The following is an 18,551-nucleotide window of genomic DNA, read 5'->3' on the forward strand; positions in this document are numbered from 1 at the left end:
AATCTTTCCTTTGTTACTAAATCAGAAAACAGGCGTTTCTACTGCAGTGGTTGAATTGATTCATCTCCAAACGCTTTCTAGGTTTGTCATTTGTGGTTCAAGATTCATGTCCAATTGAATGGCCGGTATAAAAAGGAAAAAAGAAGGTAGTCTTGGTGGCAGCACAGTGCAATGGTTAAGGTCATTGATTCTGAGACCATCTTCCAGAGTTTGACTATTCTCCTTAAAGCTATCAGAAGTTGTCACCTGATATTCACAAGATGGTCTTTGAAATAGAATGTTATGCCATTGGATGTTGTGTGAACACAATATCGTCATCTGATCCTGTGGTTCCTGAGGCACCTTGAACCAGCTCTGTGCCTTTGCAGTGATGATCAGTTTGCTCAGAGGGATTTGCTTCTCGGTTTGTTCTTCAATCGACATGACTAGGCATGTCTCCGTGTCTGAAACAGGTCCCTCTCTCATTTCCATGAGCCTTATGGCTTTCAGTGGAGTTGCTCCTTTAACAGCTTCAAGGATGGTTTACTTGTTTGTTTGTTTGTTTGTTTTTGAGATTCACAGTGATGGACAAGTACAACAGGGCTCGGCGTCAAGCTGTAGCATTCATTTATTTTCTGCCTTCTGGTTATTTAATAAGCTTTTGTTTAACTTCCAAATAGAAACTTCTCCTTTGCCTCTTGCTGTTGCTAGAGCTCGCACGGGGTTTGCCGTGCATGGAAACGGATACGTTCTAAAGAGAGCTAATGCTACAACATTCAAAAGATACACGACACACGAGAGTGGATGCTACTGCCTGTGAATTCAAGCATAAGATCTTCTGGGGTAAAAGTTTTTGATAGCAAGTGCAGTACACATATAAGCTAGCATCCTAAGTGTTTTTATGACTATTGCGATATATGTATGCTAGGTTATATATGTACACTTTGTATGCAAGAGATGAACATGTTGCATGAAAGTAGCTATTGTATCCTATTCTCCCAGTGGAGTTTCTGAACTCTATTACAAGCCTCTGGAATAGCAGATGTATGTTGTCTGAATAGATTTTAGGTGGCGCACCACTGTACTTGCTAGTCTTAAGTAAGTCACATACCTGTTCCATCTTAAACAAGTTGTTTACCGTCTCCATGTTCGGTTCTCCTGGCTGGAAGCTGAGTTAAATAGTATTATGAAAATTAGGTAAATTAATCCATAAAAAATACTTTAAATTGTGTCTAGAAACCAGACAGCCCCTGGGTTAAAAATAAGGTGCTTTACTACGTGTGTCTTTAAGTCAAATGTATAGGTAGGTCGGAACAGGTGCATATGGTTCTTATTTAGCCTCACATCAGTGTAACAAAAAGCCCAAAGCCTACTCAATTATTTAAAAGCTGTACGTCCAGCACATTAACTTATATTAAAGAACTTGTTGTGAGTAGAGGTTAGTTCAATGATTTCACAGTGAGGGCCAATTTGCATACTGTAGAAAGACAAGGAAAAGTCTGTACACTGGATGTTCATATCGCAGGGATTTACTATACGCTGAACATTCAGTATGCTTGGATTATGTGTGCTTCAAGGCACAGTACTCGATTTAAAGATACCACAGTGCTCTGGGTGGTTGTCTATTGTCAATTTTTTTGGAGGGGGGGCATTTTCTTCATTCTCTCTTTAGCCCTGTAGATTTAAATCACCACTCTGTTGCTGCTTTTTCCCCCCAAAGTTGCTGATATTCTTCTCTTTTTCATTTTAGGAGAAAACATGCAAGCACACATAGAGAAGGGCTATGTGTGAAGCGTGTTTTTTTAGATGTAGGCGCTCCAGTGAGGAAGATAGGACAATTGTTTGTCAAAGGCCTGAATAAAATGATAGAAAAGACAATCGACAGAATCATTAGCCAGCTTTCAGGTCAATCGTTCCGGTACCTCTTTTGAAGAATTCAAAGGCACACAGTGGATTGTCGAGATGACCTCCTTTGTGACTATGCCTGCTTTAAGTAACAAGGACAGACTGGGGAGGCTGTCCCAGCTCACCCATTTCTGCTTACATACACTTGCTCTCAGGGTAAAGTTGCCCGAAGCTCAGAGATGCAATGTGGTCACGTGAGAGCTGCCTTAACGGGGTTTGAAAAAGAGGAGCCTAGCTCTTTGTAGGCTTGGTTTCCAGTTGAGATTGGGGAGCAGTTGGCCAGATCTGTTCCTTGATGAATGTCATCCCTTTAATCTGCAATGCAAAGCTTCAGAGGAAAGCAGGCTGCAGGGAAAAGGTCAGTGTTCTTTTCGTGCCAAGGTTCCAAGATGAACTAGCAGGACTGGTGAAGTGACAGTGTTTATGCACAAACAGCGACCTTCCCTCTGTGAGCCAGGAGGCTCACGGAGTTCATGCTTACAGGCTGAGAGCCGCCGCTGCATGTGCATTCCATATGCGCCAAGGCCCTGTTCATCCCCTGCCTGGCAGCTCCATGCAGCACAGCAAGCCCAAAGCCGAGATTTGATTTCTCAATCCTCATGAATGTTGGGTGGTCCTTCCTAGCCAAACCAATACTATAAGACCCCGAAGGCCAAGCAATGTGTCTTGAATTAATTTGGCATACCTATGAGTGTCAAACTCAGTGCCCACCTTAATAAATATGTCATGACTCAACTTCCATCCCACCGACCTACTATATTTCAAGTCAGTGTTTATGCTGCATAAGATCAGAGGGAAGTTTATGTCTTAGAACTTGGAACTGGGCATCAGCTACACACCAATTGTGGTAAGTCAAAGGACTTCTCCGCTATCAGGGTCTCTCAGCGATTGGTATCACTTTCGAAAAGATCCAGAATGACTGCTGCTCGGTTACTGTCTTCATATAGACATGGCACAGCAGCCACAGGAAGATGAGCCCCAACCCACACAAACAAATGACTGCCCTAAAGAAAGCAGTTGCCGTTGTACTTTTCGAGGATGTCCTGGATGCACATTTTTTTAGCAATCTGTCAACCTCCTCTCTGAACTCTCAGACGAGGCTATGCCCTTCCACTCTTTCACCAACTCTGGGCAACCTGCCTTTTTACAAAGAAAACAGAGGTGAAGTCATGTGGGGGGTTAAGGCTATGTGCTCAGGAGCCAGCCTTGGGGGGTGGGGGGACAACCCACCATATGCCACTCCCTAGCCCTATGACTTCTTGTTCTAATCTAAATTGATTAAGCTTAATTACTTCTTCACAAACTCGAGTTGTAAGAAGGGTTAGAGTGTGTGTGTGTGTGTGTGTGTGTGTGTGTGTGTGTGTGTGAGAGAGAGAGAGAGAGAGAGATGGCTTAAAAATTCATGGAAATTCCATTATATTTTAATTGATCAATTTTTCCACAAAATTGTGAAGCCCATGTGTATGTATTTGTGTGACGTGGCAAAATGCTCGATAGTCTTATTATTGTGGTTATGCGCCATCAAGTTGGCAATGACTAATGATATTGACTTTATGCATAACAAGGAAACAAGACCCAGCCTTGCCATCTTCATGGCTGCCGGTATGTTTGAGTCAATTTTTGGTGGGTATTATATCAACCCATCTCATTGAAGATTTTCCTCATTTTCGGTGGCCATTGACCAAACAGCAGTTGGCCTTTCCTGATGATATGTCCAAATAAAATTGAAATTTCACCATCCCCACTTCTAAAGAACATTATGAACTCAATAAAGATTACCATTCAGTAGCACCTAGCAACTACATTATGTTTAATTCCTTGCTTTTTTTACACCTCCAACTTATAAAACCCTTTTATCCACCATGCATGCAGTCATCTCTTCTCTCAGACCTTACACCTAACTCTACCAAGAAATCATGTGGCACTTCCTTTCACACACACACACACACACACACACACACACACACACACGGGCTTTAAAAAGGTATAGACAAAATGGATAATGGATTATTTCCATAAACATTTTGAGGACCCCCTGTGTATTGAAATTCTCATCAGATGTCCCAACTTCACCACCACCTCCTTCAACTTCCACTTGGATGAATAGAACACAGCCTTCTCCTCTTTCTCTCCATTTATGTTCTTGAGCTTTTATAACTTGTTCTCCACAGCAACTAAAACTGTCTTTGAAAAAAAGTAATCCGGACCTTGTCCAGCCTGTGCTCTGAGCTTTCCATCACTTCTCATTTTACTCCAAAGCGACCTCAAACTGTCTTTCAGGACTTCTCCTGCTGTGGTCCTCCACGTTTTCTATCAGTCACTTTGGGAGTTCACTTTAGACAGTTGGCCTCCTCACTTTTTGTAAAGCATCCAGCACAGATGCTGATGAAGGCTCTTTGCACCTGGTCTCTAGCACTGAGCTATACCTGCATGGTCCCCTGACTCACACAAGTTCAGCCTTTTTAGGAAGTCTCACTATTCTCCATAGCATACCTTCCTTGTCCCTTAATCACCTCACCTTACTGAGTTTTCTTCATAACATTAAGACAACCTGACAAATTATATATGTATCACCTTATCCTTTATCTACCCTCACAAAAACATATACTTTGAGAGAACAAGTATTTTATATATTTAGACCATTACATAAGAACAATGCCCAGCACAAGAGGAAAGTAAGATGAAATAGAGGAAAGAACTAGGAGGTAAAGGGCATTTATAGAGGTCTAAATACAGGCATGTACATATGTAAATATATATATAAGGATAGGGAAATAGATCTATGTACATATATGTATATGTTAAGTACCAAGGTAGCAGACAGACATTGAGCCTCTACTCAAGTACTCCCTCAATGCAAAAACACTTTGTTTTAATGACCGGGCATTCCATGATGCCCACCTTCCCGATATTATCGCTGAAGAAGAATCGGGTACATATCAAATGTGATGAAGAAAGATGATGGTGCCCAGCTATCAAAAGATATAGCATCTGGGGTCTTAAAGACTTGAAAATAAACAAGCAGCCATCTAGCTGAGAAGCAACAAAGTCCACAGGGAAGCAGCACACCAGTCTGTGTGATCATGAGGTGTTCATAGGATCAGGTATCAGACATCAAAGACCCAGAACAACAACAACAAAAATTATATCATTGTGAATGAGGGGGAGTGCAGTGTGGAGACCCAAAGCCCATCTGTAGACAATTGGACATCCCCTTACAGAAGGGTCACAAGGAAGGAAGAGACGAGCTAGTCAGGATGCAGTATAGCACTGATGAAACACAACTTTCTTCTAGTTCTTTACTGCTTTCTCCCCACCACTATCATGATCCCAATTCTACCTTACAAATCCAGCTAGACCAGAGCATATACCTGGGTATACAGATAAGAACTGGAAACACAGGGGATCCAGGACAGATGAACCTCTCAGGACCAATAATGAGAGTAGTGATACCAGGAGAGAAAGGTGGGGGGAGAAGGGGGGCACTGATCACAATTATCTACATATAATCCCCTCCCTGGGGGATTTACAACAGAAAAGTGGGTGAAGGGAGACTTCAGACAGTGTAAGACAGGAAAAAAATAATAATTCTTAAATTATCAAGGATTTGTGAGCGGGTGTGTGCGTGTGTGAGGAAGTGGGGGAAAGGAGAGCTGATGCCAAGGGCTCAAGTAGAACCAAAGTGTTTTGAAAATGATGATGGCAACAAATGTACAAATGTGCTCGACACAGTGGATGTATGTATGGATTGTGATAAGAGCTGTATGAGCCCCCAATAAACTGATTTTTAAATGCCCAGTAAGTACAGATTTTCAGCAGTGTCCAGCAAGTATAGATTTGGTATTTGTTGAATTATGGAATCATTTTCTTTCCCCCTTATTTCAGTAACTGAAAAACCCTTTCATCTTTATATTGCTGTCTTTGATTCTTTCTCTTTATATTTTCTGAAGGCACAGACCTCTTGTCAACTCTTCTCAGCACTTGTCCAATTTACCTTATAATAAAAGGTCTCCCTTACACCATGCTTCTTCAAACAGCCACTGAGTCTTAACCCTGCCATTCCTGCAAATCATCTCACGAAGTGGCCTTCTCCCCCTGCTTCCAACTCATTTCCCACTCGGTTTCTCATTCCTTCAGCCGGTTCTCTGCCGGAAGCCCCCAGACCCTGCTTCCTCTAGCTCACTCCTGGCCAGCTCTTTAGTTGTCCCTCCCTGATCCAATTCAATTTGACCTCTGGGCAGCATATAGCTACTGGTCAGAGTTGTCCCTCTCTGAAGCGACTTCTTATCCAGAGTTAAGGAGATTCTCTTCTTTGTTTTCCTCTTATTCTTTGTCTATTCTTCCTCCATCTTTTGAGGTATTTCTCATAATCTCATCCTCTAGTCTATTTACTTTTCCCTTGACACAAGTGCCCTCATTTACGTTCTTTCCTTCATATATAATGTGGTCTTCAAATAGGAATTGGCATCAGAATCGCCTACCCCAAAGAGTTTCTGATTCAAAACTGTGAAGTTCTCAGGCTATGTTGACAATTCTGGTCCAGGTTGAAAACCACACTAGGAGACCCACAGGTCTATAATGACCTTGAAGCTATTCTAACTCTCCCATGATGCACAAATAGAGTATAGTTTTCTTCTGGCTAGAGATCATCATGTTTATATCCCCAGCGCCTGGCACATTACCGGCCTTCAATCTTAATTTCCCACTTGCATTGATAAGAAATGAGTTAGGTGCTGGCTGTGTATTTGTTGTAAAGCAGAGTGCTGATAAATACCTGTTCAGCATATTCTTTTCATTAAAAGTTAAGCACAGTCTCTGAATATTTTATGTCAGCCACCTGAGCAATTGGACTTGATCATTTTCCTTAGAATTCTTGTCTGTGTTCATGTCTAGTTTTGCTCATAACATTTATAGTAAAACCTACAATGGCTAGAAACAGTGTCAGGTGGAAACCAGTTAGCGAAAAGGACTCAAATATTTTTTCACTAATAGCGAATGACAAAAAAGTGGTAAGCTGCACCCAATCAAAGGTGGGGGAGACTTCTGAGATTCAGAAAAACCAGATAGCACAGGTTTCAAAGCACATGGTAATTAGAATGCCATTAATAACTTAAATTGTCATACACCTGTCCCTAAAAGTCACTTTGCGTTTTTGTACAATTTCATCCGCTTCTTTAAACCACTGTCATTCAACATCTCAGTCCACTCCGTTGCTGCAAGTATCTCACCTGTTCCTCCACAACACCTCTGAATATTTTGATATCCAGAAATGCATGGGCCCTAAAAGCAGGTTCTCCGTTAAACCTATGCTTTCACATAACTTGTTGAAGTATGTAAAGTCATTAAAACTCATTGCAACATTAAAAATCATATCACTTAATTTGATAATAGGTATCTGGCACAAAAACTCCCACTTGCCTGGCAGTTTGTAATATCTTGAGGGCTTTCAAGTTGCTGTGATACTGGGAACAATATCACGAATACTTCAAACACAAGCAGGGTGGCCTAAGGTGAACAGATTTCAGTGAAGCAGCAAACTCAGAATAAACTACAAAGAAGTATTGCCTATCAATTCCTGAGGGATTCGCCACTGAAAGAAAGCCTTGTGAACAGCTGCAGCGCACTGGCAAGTGCAATTCTGGAAGATGCCCCGCCGGATGGAAGAGACTAAAATATGACTGAGGAAGAGCTGCCTCTTTTACAGGAGCGTCAACTATAATGATATTCATGGAGTAAAGCTCTTGAAAAGTTCATTTGCTGTTGGCATGACTCAAAAACAGAAGAAATGGCTTCAAGCATCTTTTAATAATCAGAACATGCTATGAATGAAGTATGAATATAGGAATATGGAAGTCATTAAACATGAAATGGAACATATAAAGATCAATACCGTGTGAATTAATGAATTGAAATGGACTGACATTGACCACTTTGAATTGGACAAGCCTATGGTGTTCTATACTATGAATGACAAATACAAAAGGAATGGTGTCACATTCATTGTCAAAAAGAACCTTTCAAAATCTATCTTGAAGTACAATACTGTCTATGATAATTTATACCCAATTAAATCCAGTTAATACAACTATTACCGAAAGGTAGGCATTAGCCACTAAAGCTAATGATGAAGAAATCCAAGAATACCAACTTCTCCAGTCTGAAGTTGATGGAGCATGCGATCAAGATCCGCTGATAATTACTGGCAATTGGAATGCAAAACTTGGAAACAAAGAGGAAGGAACCATATTTGAAAAATATGACCTCGGGATAGAAATGCAAATGATCACATGATAAAATTTTGCAAGGCCAATGACTGCTTCATTGTAAATATGCTTTTCAACTGCACAAATGGTGGCTCTGCATGGACTTCACCTCTGTTCTGCAACACCTGTAAATGTGTTGATGACAGAGGAGCCGGAGCTTCTTGCCTTCAGGAAATGCATGTGCCACAGGAATCAAATTGACTCCATCTGTGAGAATAAACTATGCAGAAGCCCAACAGATGCAGCCAAAATGAGCCCGGGCTAACTGTGGAACAAGCCATCAATTGCTCATATATAAGTTCTGTTGAAAATGAAGAAAGCTACCTCAATTTTCTTTAAAGGTAGAAAAAAAAAGCCTATCAGAGAACGTGAACCCAAATTCTGACGAATTTCGATAAGAAGGTCAGTAACTGAAAAATGGGAAACTGAGTTTGTAACTTAAAGCTAAATTCCGTTGGCCATTGCACTAGTACCAGGAATTATTCTGCAAATGGGCCTTCCTTTGCCCTTTAGAAAGTAAGCACATGGTAGCTGCTCATGTTCTGAGGAGGAAATATTAAAAAGAAGTGTTCACAAACAGAGTGCCTCCTTTCATCAGATCATTCTGAATTTTCATTCTTTGGATCACTTGAGGCGTATTCAAAACATCCCACTGTGGTAAGCGTGTTACCCATGCTTAAGAATTCTGTTTAAACCTACACAGGCTGCCTTGGGAATGGCTAGAGAATGAGCCTCTTCATCTAATTGGATTACTCTTCTCTTTTCCTTTGAGTGTGGTTCACTGGGGAAAAGTTCTGTATTCCTGAATGTAAGGTGCTTTTTAAAAATCCGCCTTGATTATGTTACAATGCCCCTATTAAAAGTGGCATTGCTTATCTAAAATGAAATGGAGTGTTTTTCTCTTTACAGAAAAACCCTGCTTCTTTTCGATGAGAAGCTCTGTGGACTACATATAACTCTTCATTTTATAAAAAAAGCAACCAGCAAAAGAAAAAAACCCACATATTCTGTTAAAGAAATTCATATCCATTTAAAAATAAAAACAAAATTGCACTGACCAGCACACATGTTAGTGCTTTAAATGTTAGATTTGTTTCTGCTGATTTTTTTAAAAAATGACACCACTTTATCCCTATGGGCTCTCATTTTCGGGATAGAGAACTTATGCCATAGACCAATCTTCAGGATATTTTAATATAGGATTAGCTAGCTTGAGATATGGTGAAGTCATGTTGGCTTCATGTAAAGTAGTTTGTACTGTATGAAATATTTAGGTCATGTTATACTGCACATGGTGCTTTTTGATTTAAAGATTTTTTTGAACAGTGAAAATTACATGAACTTGGAATTTTTACCTTTATTAGGAACTGAATAGCAGACAATTCCAATTTGTTATCTTAAAAGGGCTCTAGAAATAAGAGTTACTATTCAATAAATAAAGGGCGTTGATGGCATAGTGGGTTATGTGTTTGACTGCTAACCCAAAGTTCAGCTGTTCAAGCCCACCAGCTCCTTTGAAGAGAAAGATGAGACTTTCTGTTCCCATAAAGATTTACAGCCTCCGAAACCCACAGAAGTTCCACTCTGTCCTGTAGGGTCATTCTGAGGTGTAATCAACTGACTAGTCGTGACTGGTACAATAAATAGAGATGCAAATATTCTGAAACCCAAAATGAGTCTGTCTGAGTTAAAACTGCTTTTATTAATATTAACAACAGGTTGTTAATGAGTCTACCTCAAATCCTGATGGCACATTCTTCTTCTTCACATCATCCAGTTTCTAAGGCCATTTATACTTGTTGACTACGTATGACTAAAGGATGCACCACTGAAGTGCATTTCCTGATTTAAAGTTACACTGTATCCTCTTGTTTGTGCAAATGACTTACTGGGTCATGTACACCTTCTAAAGGAGCATAGTTAAATGTTCCCAATGTTTGTCCATATTTTGTTATGAACTACTCGATATAATGCCTGGGTATAGTCACTAAAACACAGGTAAACATCTTCCCAGTCTTCTCTCCTTCACCTTATTCCAGCACATAGCATCAGTGATATCTCGCGCTCTTTATCCTTTGCTGAATAGAACTTAAATATCTAGTAGTTCTTTGTCAGTGTACTTTTGCAACTATATTTGAATTATCTTCCGCTGGTGATTTAATGATACTGTTCAATCATTTCCACATTATCTCAGATCACCTTTCTTTGGGGTGAACACAAATAGGAATCTCATCCAGTTGTTTGTAGGCAGCAATCTATTTCTGTGCAAGCATTTGCTGCACTGGATCTGTTGACGGAAGCATCTCAATTTGTATTCCATCAATTCCTGGTAATTCCACCAATGCCCTCCATACCGTATGGACTTCTTCCTTCGATGCCATGCATTCTTGATCAGATTGGTTCTTGAAATGGTTATACATTTACTCATTCTTTTGGTACGGTGACTTTTTAAAATAATGTATTCCCTCCATATTATTTTGTTTATTTGTTTTTTCCTGTATCACTCAATCCTTTTCCATGAAATCCTTCATTATTTCAATTTTTTAAATCACTTTATTAGGGGCTCATACAACTCTTATCACCATCCATACATACATCAATTGTGTAAGCGCATTTGTACATTCATTGCCCTCGTCATTCTCAAAACGTTTCCTCTCCACTTAAGTCCCCGGCATTAGGTCCTCATTTTTCCCCTCCTTCCCCACTGCCCCCTCCCTCATGAGCCCTTGATAATTTATATATCGTTATTTTGTCATATCTTGCCATTATTTCAAGTTGACCTTTGAACGTTTTCTTCAGTTCCTTCAGCTTAAGAAATGGCAAATGTATCCATAACTTGATTTTCTAACTCCAGGTCTTTTCACATTTCATTATAATTCTTTACCTTGCCTTCTCGAGCCACTCTTTAGAACTTTTCTGTGAAGCAGTTTTATTTCATCTTTCATTTTCCTTTCATTCTTGCTACTCTACAGTAAGCGAATGTTTCAGAGATCTTTCTGACATCCATTTGGGGTGTCTTTCAACCTGAGGTGCTCATATTCTAGAACTATATCAGAGAATGCTCCTCCATGTTTCTTGTGTTTTTATGGATCGAATTTGTTAGAACCAGGTGGCCAAGTCCTTCTTCCCAGCCTCTTCTTAGTCTGGAAACTCCACTGAGACCTGTTTATTGAAGACCTTGCTGATCCCATAGCTTCCAGCATCACAGCAACAGGTAGCCACTACAAGCTAAGAGATGAGTGGTAATACCGAGGTGTTGATTTATCAAGTGAGTAAAATAAACTGGGTAATTCAGGCCAATTCTTCCCAAATAGCTAAACCAACATGGTGGCACCCATGTAACCCAGACAGCAGCCAGCCCGGGCCCTGTCAGGGTCATAAGTCAGCATGCTGAAGATAGTGTGCCGGGCACTGGGTGAGATTCAGAACCCAGGCAGTGATCTAGATTCCAGTTCTTAGGGTGTCAGAGGGAGGGAGGGCTAGATTTCCTTCTGCCCAGTGGAGCCTGCCGACAAGGTCACCTCCTCCAGGCCGCCCGCAGAAAGCAGTCACCATCCAGCCTAGCCAAGGAGATGACCCACCACCTTCCACATTGCTCAAAGACCACCAGATCATCCCTGCAGGTGAGAAGCTTGCTGATGTTGTGAGAAGACTCTTGTCTTTGGAGATGGCTAACAAGAAGGAGAAGCTAAAAGTCAAGCAAGAGTTGTTGGTGAATAAGATCATGGCAAAAACCTCTCCAAAACCAACTGTGCCCTCTTTGAGAAGACGTGCCAGGAGCTGGGCACTGAGCACACCTCCCCCGCTCTGCTTCAGGAAGGCTACCGCTGCTGGGTGGCCAAGAGGGCACTGTGCCTGTGGGTGTTCCAGGAGGCTCAAACACTGAAGAAGCAAAAAAGGGCTTTAAAAGCTGCAGCTGCTGCAGCCCGGAGACAGACCCGAGGGGCCCAGAGGGGCATCTGAAGCCAGGCCAGAGGCACTCAGGAAAAATCAATCAAGGCTCTTCCCCTGGGGTGGGGGAGGGATTCTACCCAAATAGCAGACGGAAATAATGGGGGTTTTCCTTTAATTACCCAGAGAAATGAATGTCTTCCTTACGATTGCTTCTGGAGATAGCATCCAAGTGTCCCACTTGTACTTGGCCATCTTACGCAAGGTCATCTGTGAGAACTGGACAACTACCGATCCTCTTTGCTAGTTGAAGTGTACTTCTACAATGCAAGGCATAAATTGATTCTTAAATATTTAAAATGGCATTTTCCACTCTCCCTCCCTCTCTTTCCCCATTCTAATGATAATTTGCACTTATGGTCTTTTCCAAACAAAAAATGTCATACTTGGCAACAAGTAATGAGAGGTTCAGATACTAAAATTCTAGTAGAAAAAACTAAAGCTTCTCTTTACAGCATACAACTAGCAAAAGGTAGAGAGACATTAGGATTTTGAATTCTTTAAAGATTTCTGTAGTGTCCTTTAAACAGTCTGTAATAATTAAAGTAAATTCGTTTCTGTAGAACAAAACCCTCAACTTATTAATGGTTTAGCTCAATAGAAATTTATTTTTTGCTCATATAATGTCTAAAATGGGTGTGGCCATTGGGCAAGTTATTCTCTTCCAAGAGGCCAGATTCTTTCCATCTTATAATGTCTCCAGTTTCAATATATGTCCTAGTAGTTTATGGCCAGAATACTGAAGAGCATGGAGCATCATGGGTAATAGTTTCATGGTATATGCCTGAAAAACTCAACCCCACTGCCATTGATCTGATTCTGACTCATAACAATACAATATAGGGTTTCTGACACTATAAATCTTAAGGGAGAAGGCACAATTTATATTTTCCCACATTCATTGGTCAAATTCAATTTTGACCTTGACTGGCCAAAAATGAATCTGTAAATGACCTTAACTCATTATATGCCTAGGAAGAAGAAATGGGATTAGTAAAAAGCCTGACTAATCTTTGTCATAGTTCTTAACTTTTGTTCCAGATATTAATTCTTCAAACTTTCCGAAAAACCTGTGTTGTAGGAATGACATATACCTTTGACCTTTTCACATATTGACTCAGTAAATAAACTTTTGACTTGAAATAGAAGAAAAGTAGTATTATTAGAATAAAATTTAAATCTAAACAACTGAAGGAAGATCTCTTTTCCTTTTATAGGGATTCTCAAGGCCACTAGTCAGGCTTTTACTGTAACCACATCTGCCTTCTTTTTCACAGAACTTAGTCCAGTCCAAGGCAGTTAGCAGGTATCAATGTCATTATAATTATTGTTTCACTAAATTGCCCAATACTATACACTTTATGAAAGCGTTAAGGAGCCCTTAAGACGATGCTTCCCCAGAACAAAGTTAAATGACATGAAACTGGAATAGCGCGGGCAGTGAAATCAGAACAGGGAAGGATTAATACTATTGGAAATCGGTGAGGCCCGCCCCCGCGAGCTCCGGAGCGTCCGCGCGCTCACACCCGGCTTCCCTTCAGCCTTAGCCTGCGTGCCGCTGCTCTCCAACGCTGCGCCGCCGCGGCCGCGCGGGCCGGCCCTCGAGGCTTTCTGCACTCCGTCCCGGCCCCCGGCCCCGCCGCCGCTGTCCTGTCAATTCGCTGCTACTCCCATGGGTCTCATGAGACAGACGAGGAGTTCGATGCTCGCTGGGTGACATACTTTAACAAGCCGAATATCGATGCCTGGGAATTGCGCAAAGGGATGAACACACTCGTTGGGTATGATCTGGTTCCAGAGCCAAAAATCATCGATGCTGCTTTACGAGCGTGCAGACGCCTAAACGATTTTGCTAGTGCCGTTCGCATCCTAGAGGTTGTTAAGGACAAAGCAGGACCTCATAAGGAAATCTACCCCTATGTCATCCAGGAACTTAGACCAACTTTAAATGAACTGGGAATCTCCACTCCAGAGGAGCTGGGCCTTGACAAAGTGTAAACGCCCACAGGCGGGCTTCCCAAGGATTTATTGGTATTGCTACTTGCTTGTCAACAGTCACCTGGAAATACTGAAGATAACATAATTACCTTTTTGAACCCGTTTTCCTTTATTGAGTACCAAACCATGTAAGAATAACTTGTGTCTTAATAAAAGGGAAACGAGTTTCAACTGAAAAAAAAAAATACTATTGGAAATCATAATACACTTCCAGACATCCTGGATAGCGTGACATACTTATAGGAGGGACATTATAAGTCAGAAAATAGTGTCATTATCAAAAATTGAAAATTATAATTCAAACACATAGACATTTTTGGCTATTCTTAGATCTGTCTGGGACAAAGTACAGCTAGAATACTCCTTAGAATTTAGGATAGTGAGATCTCATATTTTTTGACAGGTCATCAGGAGACACCAGTGCCTTCAGAAGGCCATCGTGCTTAATAGAATAGGTCAGCTCAAAAGAGAAGGCCCCTCAACGCCCTGGACTGGCACAGCGATCGACACACCAGCACCCACATAATGAGAGCAGGGCGTTTTGTTGTTGCACACAGGGCCGCCACACAACAGAACTGCATCCATGGCACCTGAAAACAGCAGCTCAATTGGATGGGCTTGTTCTGAGTCACACCCTTCTTTAGGGCACTAGATTAAAAAATATCTAACTTGTCTGTCAGTTTGTTGCACTGTGGTGGCTTGTGTTGCTATGATACACGAAGCTATTTCAAATGCTTGCAGGATCACCTACAGGGAACAAATTTCAGCAGAATTCCAGACTAAGAACAGGGAATAGGTTGTCCACTTGTGAGGAGTCAGCTCCTGAAAATCTTATGGACAGAACTGAAACATTGTCCAATTTGGAAACCTCACAAAAAGAAGTAGAACATCGTCAGAGACTATCATCGCAAATACCTTTCAACAGCACAGCAGGAGACTATACACATGAACTTCTCCAGACGGAATGCACAGAAATCAGGTTGACTCTATATGTGGGAAGAGAGGATGGAGAAAATCAATATTAGCAGCTAAAGTAGGCCAAGGGCTGACAGTGAAACAGAATATCAATTACTCATAAGTACGTTCAGTTCGAAGCTGAAGAAACAATACAAATCCATGATAACCTAAATATGCCTTTGAGACTATCTGCATTCGAGGAAATCTCCAGAAAAGATTTGACTCATTAACCATTAATAGCAATGGATCTGATGAGCTGTGGAATGACATCAAGAATACCATACATGAAGAAAGCAACAGATCGTTAAAAGACAGAAAAGCAAAGAAAAATCAAAGTGCATGTCAGAAGACACTCTAAAACTTGCTTTTAATCATAGAATAGTTAAGACACACGGAAGAAATGAAGTCAAAGAGCTGAACAGAAATTGTCAAAGGGCAGCTCCAGAAGATATCAAATGTTATAATGAAATATAAAAACACCTATTGTTAGAAAACCAAAGGGAAGAACACACTCAGCATATCTGAAACTGAAAGAACTCAAGGAAAACATCGTCTTGAAGTTGAAATATTGAAAGATTATATGAGCAAACTATTGAATGATGTAAGTAGCACCAAAAGAAGATGGAACGAATACAGAGTCACTGTACCAAAAAGAACTAGCCAGCATTCAACCATTTTAAGAGGCAGCATATGAGTAAGACTCAGTGGTGCTGAAGGAAGAAGTTCAAGCTGAGCTGAAATTAGCTGAAAACAAGGCTCCAGGAATTCATGGAATATCAATTGAAATGTTTCAACAAGCTGGGGAAGCAATGGAAGCACTTCCTTGTCTATCCCAGGGAATTTATAAGCAGCTACTTCCTACTGACTAGAGGAGAGCTCTATTTGTACCCATTCCAAAGAAAGGTGACACAACAGAATGCTCAAATTATAGAACAATTGCATTACTCCTACATGCAAGTAAAATTTTACTGAAGATCATCCAACAATGGTTGCAGTAGTACATTGACAGGGAGCTGCCAGCGGTTCATGCTGGATTCAAGAGAGGATTTGCAGCAAGGTATAGCATTACTGAAGTTTCATGGATCTTGACTGAAAGTGGAGAATACGAGAAAGATATAACTCGTGTTGTATTCATTATGCCTAGGTGATCTACTGTGTGGACCATAACAAACTATAGATAGCCTTGAGAAAGCTGGAACTCCATAATACTAGAGTGTGCTCATGAGGAACCTGTAAATGGATCGAGGCAGCTGTGTAAACAGAACAAGGTCCTACTGCATGGTTTAAAATCAGAAGGAATGGATCAGTGTTGAATCCTTTCACTATACTCAATGCCAGAGTTCCCAGAATTCTCAGCAGAAGGCCATGGCCACACAGAGGCCTCACTGGTTATATCTTGATTGACAGGTCAGACTCCACCCCTTCACTAGCAATCCTCTCAAATTGGCACCAGATTATGTAACTACCACAGGTCTAAGGTAGGCCTGGCCCAAGCCATGATATTTTCAATCAGCTCATAGCATGTGAAAGTTGGGCATTGAATAAGGAAGACCAAAAAAAAATCAATTCATTTGCATTATGTGTCTGAAAAAGAATATTAAAAGTATCATGGACTGCCAAAAGGACAAACTAATCTGTCTTGGAAGAAGTAGGGTAGAGTACTTCACAGAGGTAAGCATAGCAAGACTTGATCTCATGTGCCTTGGATAGCTTAGCAGGAGATACCAGTCTCTAGAGAAAGACATCATGCTTGGAAAAGTTGGGCAGTGAAAAAGAGGAAGCCGGCTCTTCAACAAAATGGCTGCATTGATGGGCTCAAGCATAAGACTGCTTGTGAGGATGGCACAGCACCTGGCAGTGTGTGTACACTTTGTGCTGTACAATAGGTCACTGTGAGTCAACTCAAAGGCACCTAACAACAACAACAAAAATAGGTTTGAACAAAAATTTTAACCCTGTTGTTCACCACATTACAGTCCTGCCCTTGACTAATCTAGGAAACACACACACACACACACACACACACACACGCACGCACGCACATGCACACGGACACGCACACGCACACACACATACACACAAAAGAAGATTCTAAGTCCAGGTAGAGAATTAAAGCTGGAAAGGAGGCTTCTATCAAGGGTAAGGTAATATGAAAATATGAGCTGCTTCAACATCGCTTTAAGCATTTTGGAAGCAATAAAATAGTTACTTCTGTGGTTATGTCTATCTAAATGAGAAAATTCATTCTGATACATAGCTATTATTTTGTTCTGTTTTTTATAGGAATTGAGTAAAATTGGTTTATTTCACATAACTTCATTAATTTTGACCCTGAATAGTATTTTAAATGTACCTTCTTGAGAGTAAGTATGAGTAGTGGATAAATGAGTAGGAGTGACCATATACTGCATCCTCACAGGAAAACACAACTACACTTCATTGTAGTATCCTTTTTGCATTGACTACTCATCCTGATCATTTGTAAACTTGTATCATGACATCAGCAGGTGAAGCATTGACCCTTGCCTTTAACCCAATGTGGGCTTAGAGAAAGTGGCTCGTGAGCCTTCCAGCTGTGACCTTGGACCTTCCTTCTGTTTCTTGGAATAGGACACACATATTTTTACCCTTGAGTGTGATCGGTTTAAAAATGGGAGTGACTCGGCGGGAAGATTTAGGGCTTTCAGGGAGAGAAGAAAGCATACACTGGTGACAGCAATTAGTGTTCAAGAGAGGCATTGTCTCACTTTTCGTATGATTTCTATTTGACATGAGATGCATTCGCAAACTCCTCTCATAAAATGTATTTTCCTAAACACATGCCATTTGGGGCTGTGAACTACGTTTCACTATCTTCATCCCAGCAGAGACACGGCTGCGGCTCTCCTGAGATTTCCTCTTCACTCGGAATTCTAGGTCTTCTTTGAAAAAGAGACAAGGGGTATCAATCAGGGGCAAAGAAAACATGATAATTAGACACTTCAAAAGGTCAGCTCATGTTTCTCAACATCTATTACAGCAGAGAATTCAGTGAATGCAAAAGTGGTCTCCTACAATCATCCCTCTTCAACCCAGCCAGGCCATGTCCTTATTTCTGTCCCTCGGTAGCACCTCCGTGAATGCTAGCGGAGCTTATAAAGAACCACCTGAATGCATCCTCAGAAGGGCCCCCGGGTTAAAGGAACTTGGCGTTGATGAAGAAGGAGCTAGCTGCAGATTTCTAAGAATACTTGGTACTTGGTAATCATTTGGAAACGTAGAGAGGCAGAGAGAGGGGCAGAGGGCCTGGGGGTTGTGTTTTCTAAATGGTTTCAGGCCACTGGCACTGCAGCAAGAGCTAATGCAAAACAGATGGCGAGTGCTATGCCCTGCTGATTTTCAACTGAGAGCCTGCCTCTATCCATGATTAATCACCTGTACTGGGGGTCCAACAATCCTGTTTGTGTGTGTACCTAAAGTTGGGGTGCCAGGCAAGGACAGGCATAGTCCTTGGTGTTG

At 41.1% G+C, this 18,551-nt stretch overlaps 2 protein-coding genes across 2 annotated transcripts in view; both read left to right on the forward strand.

Moving 5' to 3' along the window:
• Positions 1-18,551, forward strand: part of SPTLC3 (serine palmitoyltransferase long chain base subunit 3) — a 169,486-nt gene that overhangs the window by 123,561 nt on the left and 27,374 nt on the right. The window lies entirely within an intron of this gene.
• On the forward strand, positions 1,942-14,267 carry LOC105979674 (cytochrome c oxidase subunit 5A, mitochondrial). Its single transcript, XM_030887041.2, has 2 exons — positions 1,942-2,078; positions 13,640-14,267. The coding sequence occupies exons 1-2, from the start codon at positions 1,942-1,944 to the stop codon at positions 14,094-14,096; spliced, it is 594 nt and encodes a 197-aa protein (XP_030742901.1). The 3' UTR covers positions 14,097-14,267.

The sequence above is a fragment of the Echinops telfairi genome, unplaced genomic scaffold, assembly GCF_000313985.2.
Source record: "Echinops telfairi isolate 266 unplaced genomic scaffold, ASM31398v2 ScPeMD7_5592;HRSCAF=6446, whole genome shotgun sequence".
Taxonomy (NCBI): Eukaryota; Metazoa; Chordata; class Mammalia; order Afrosoricida; family Tenrecidae; genus Echinops; species Echinops telfairi.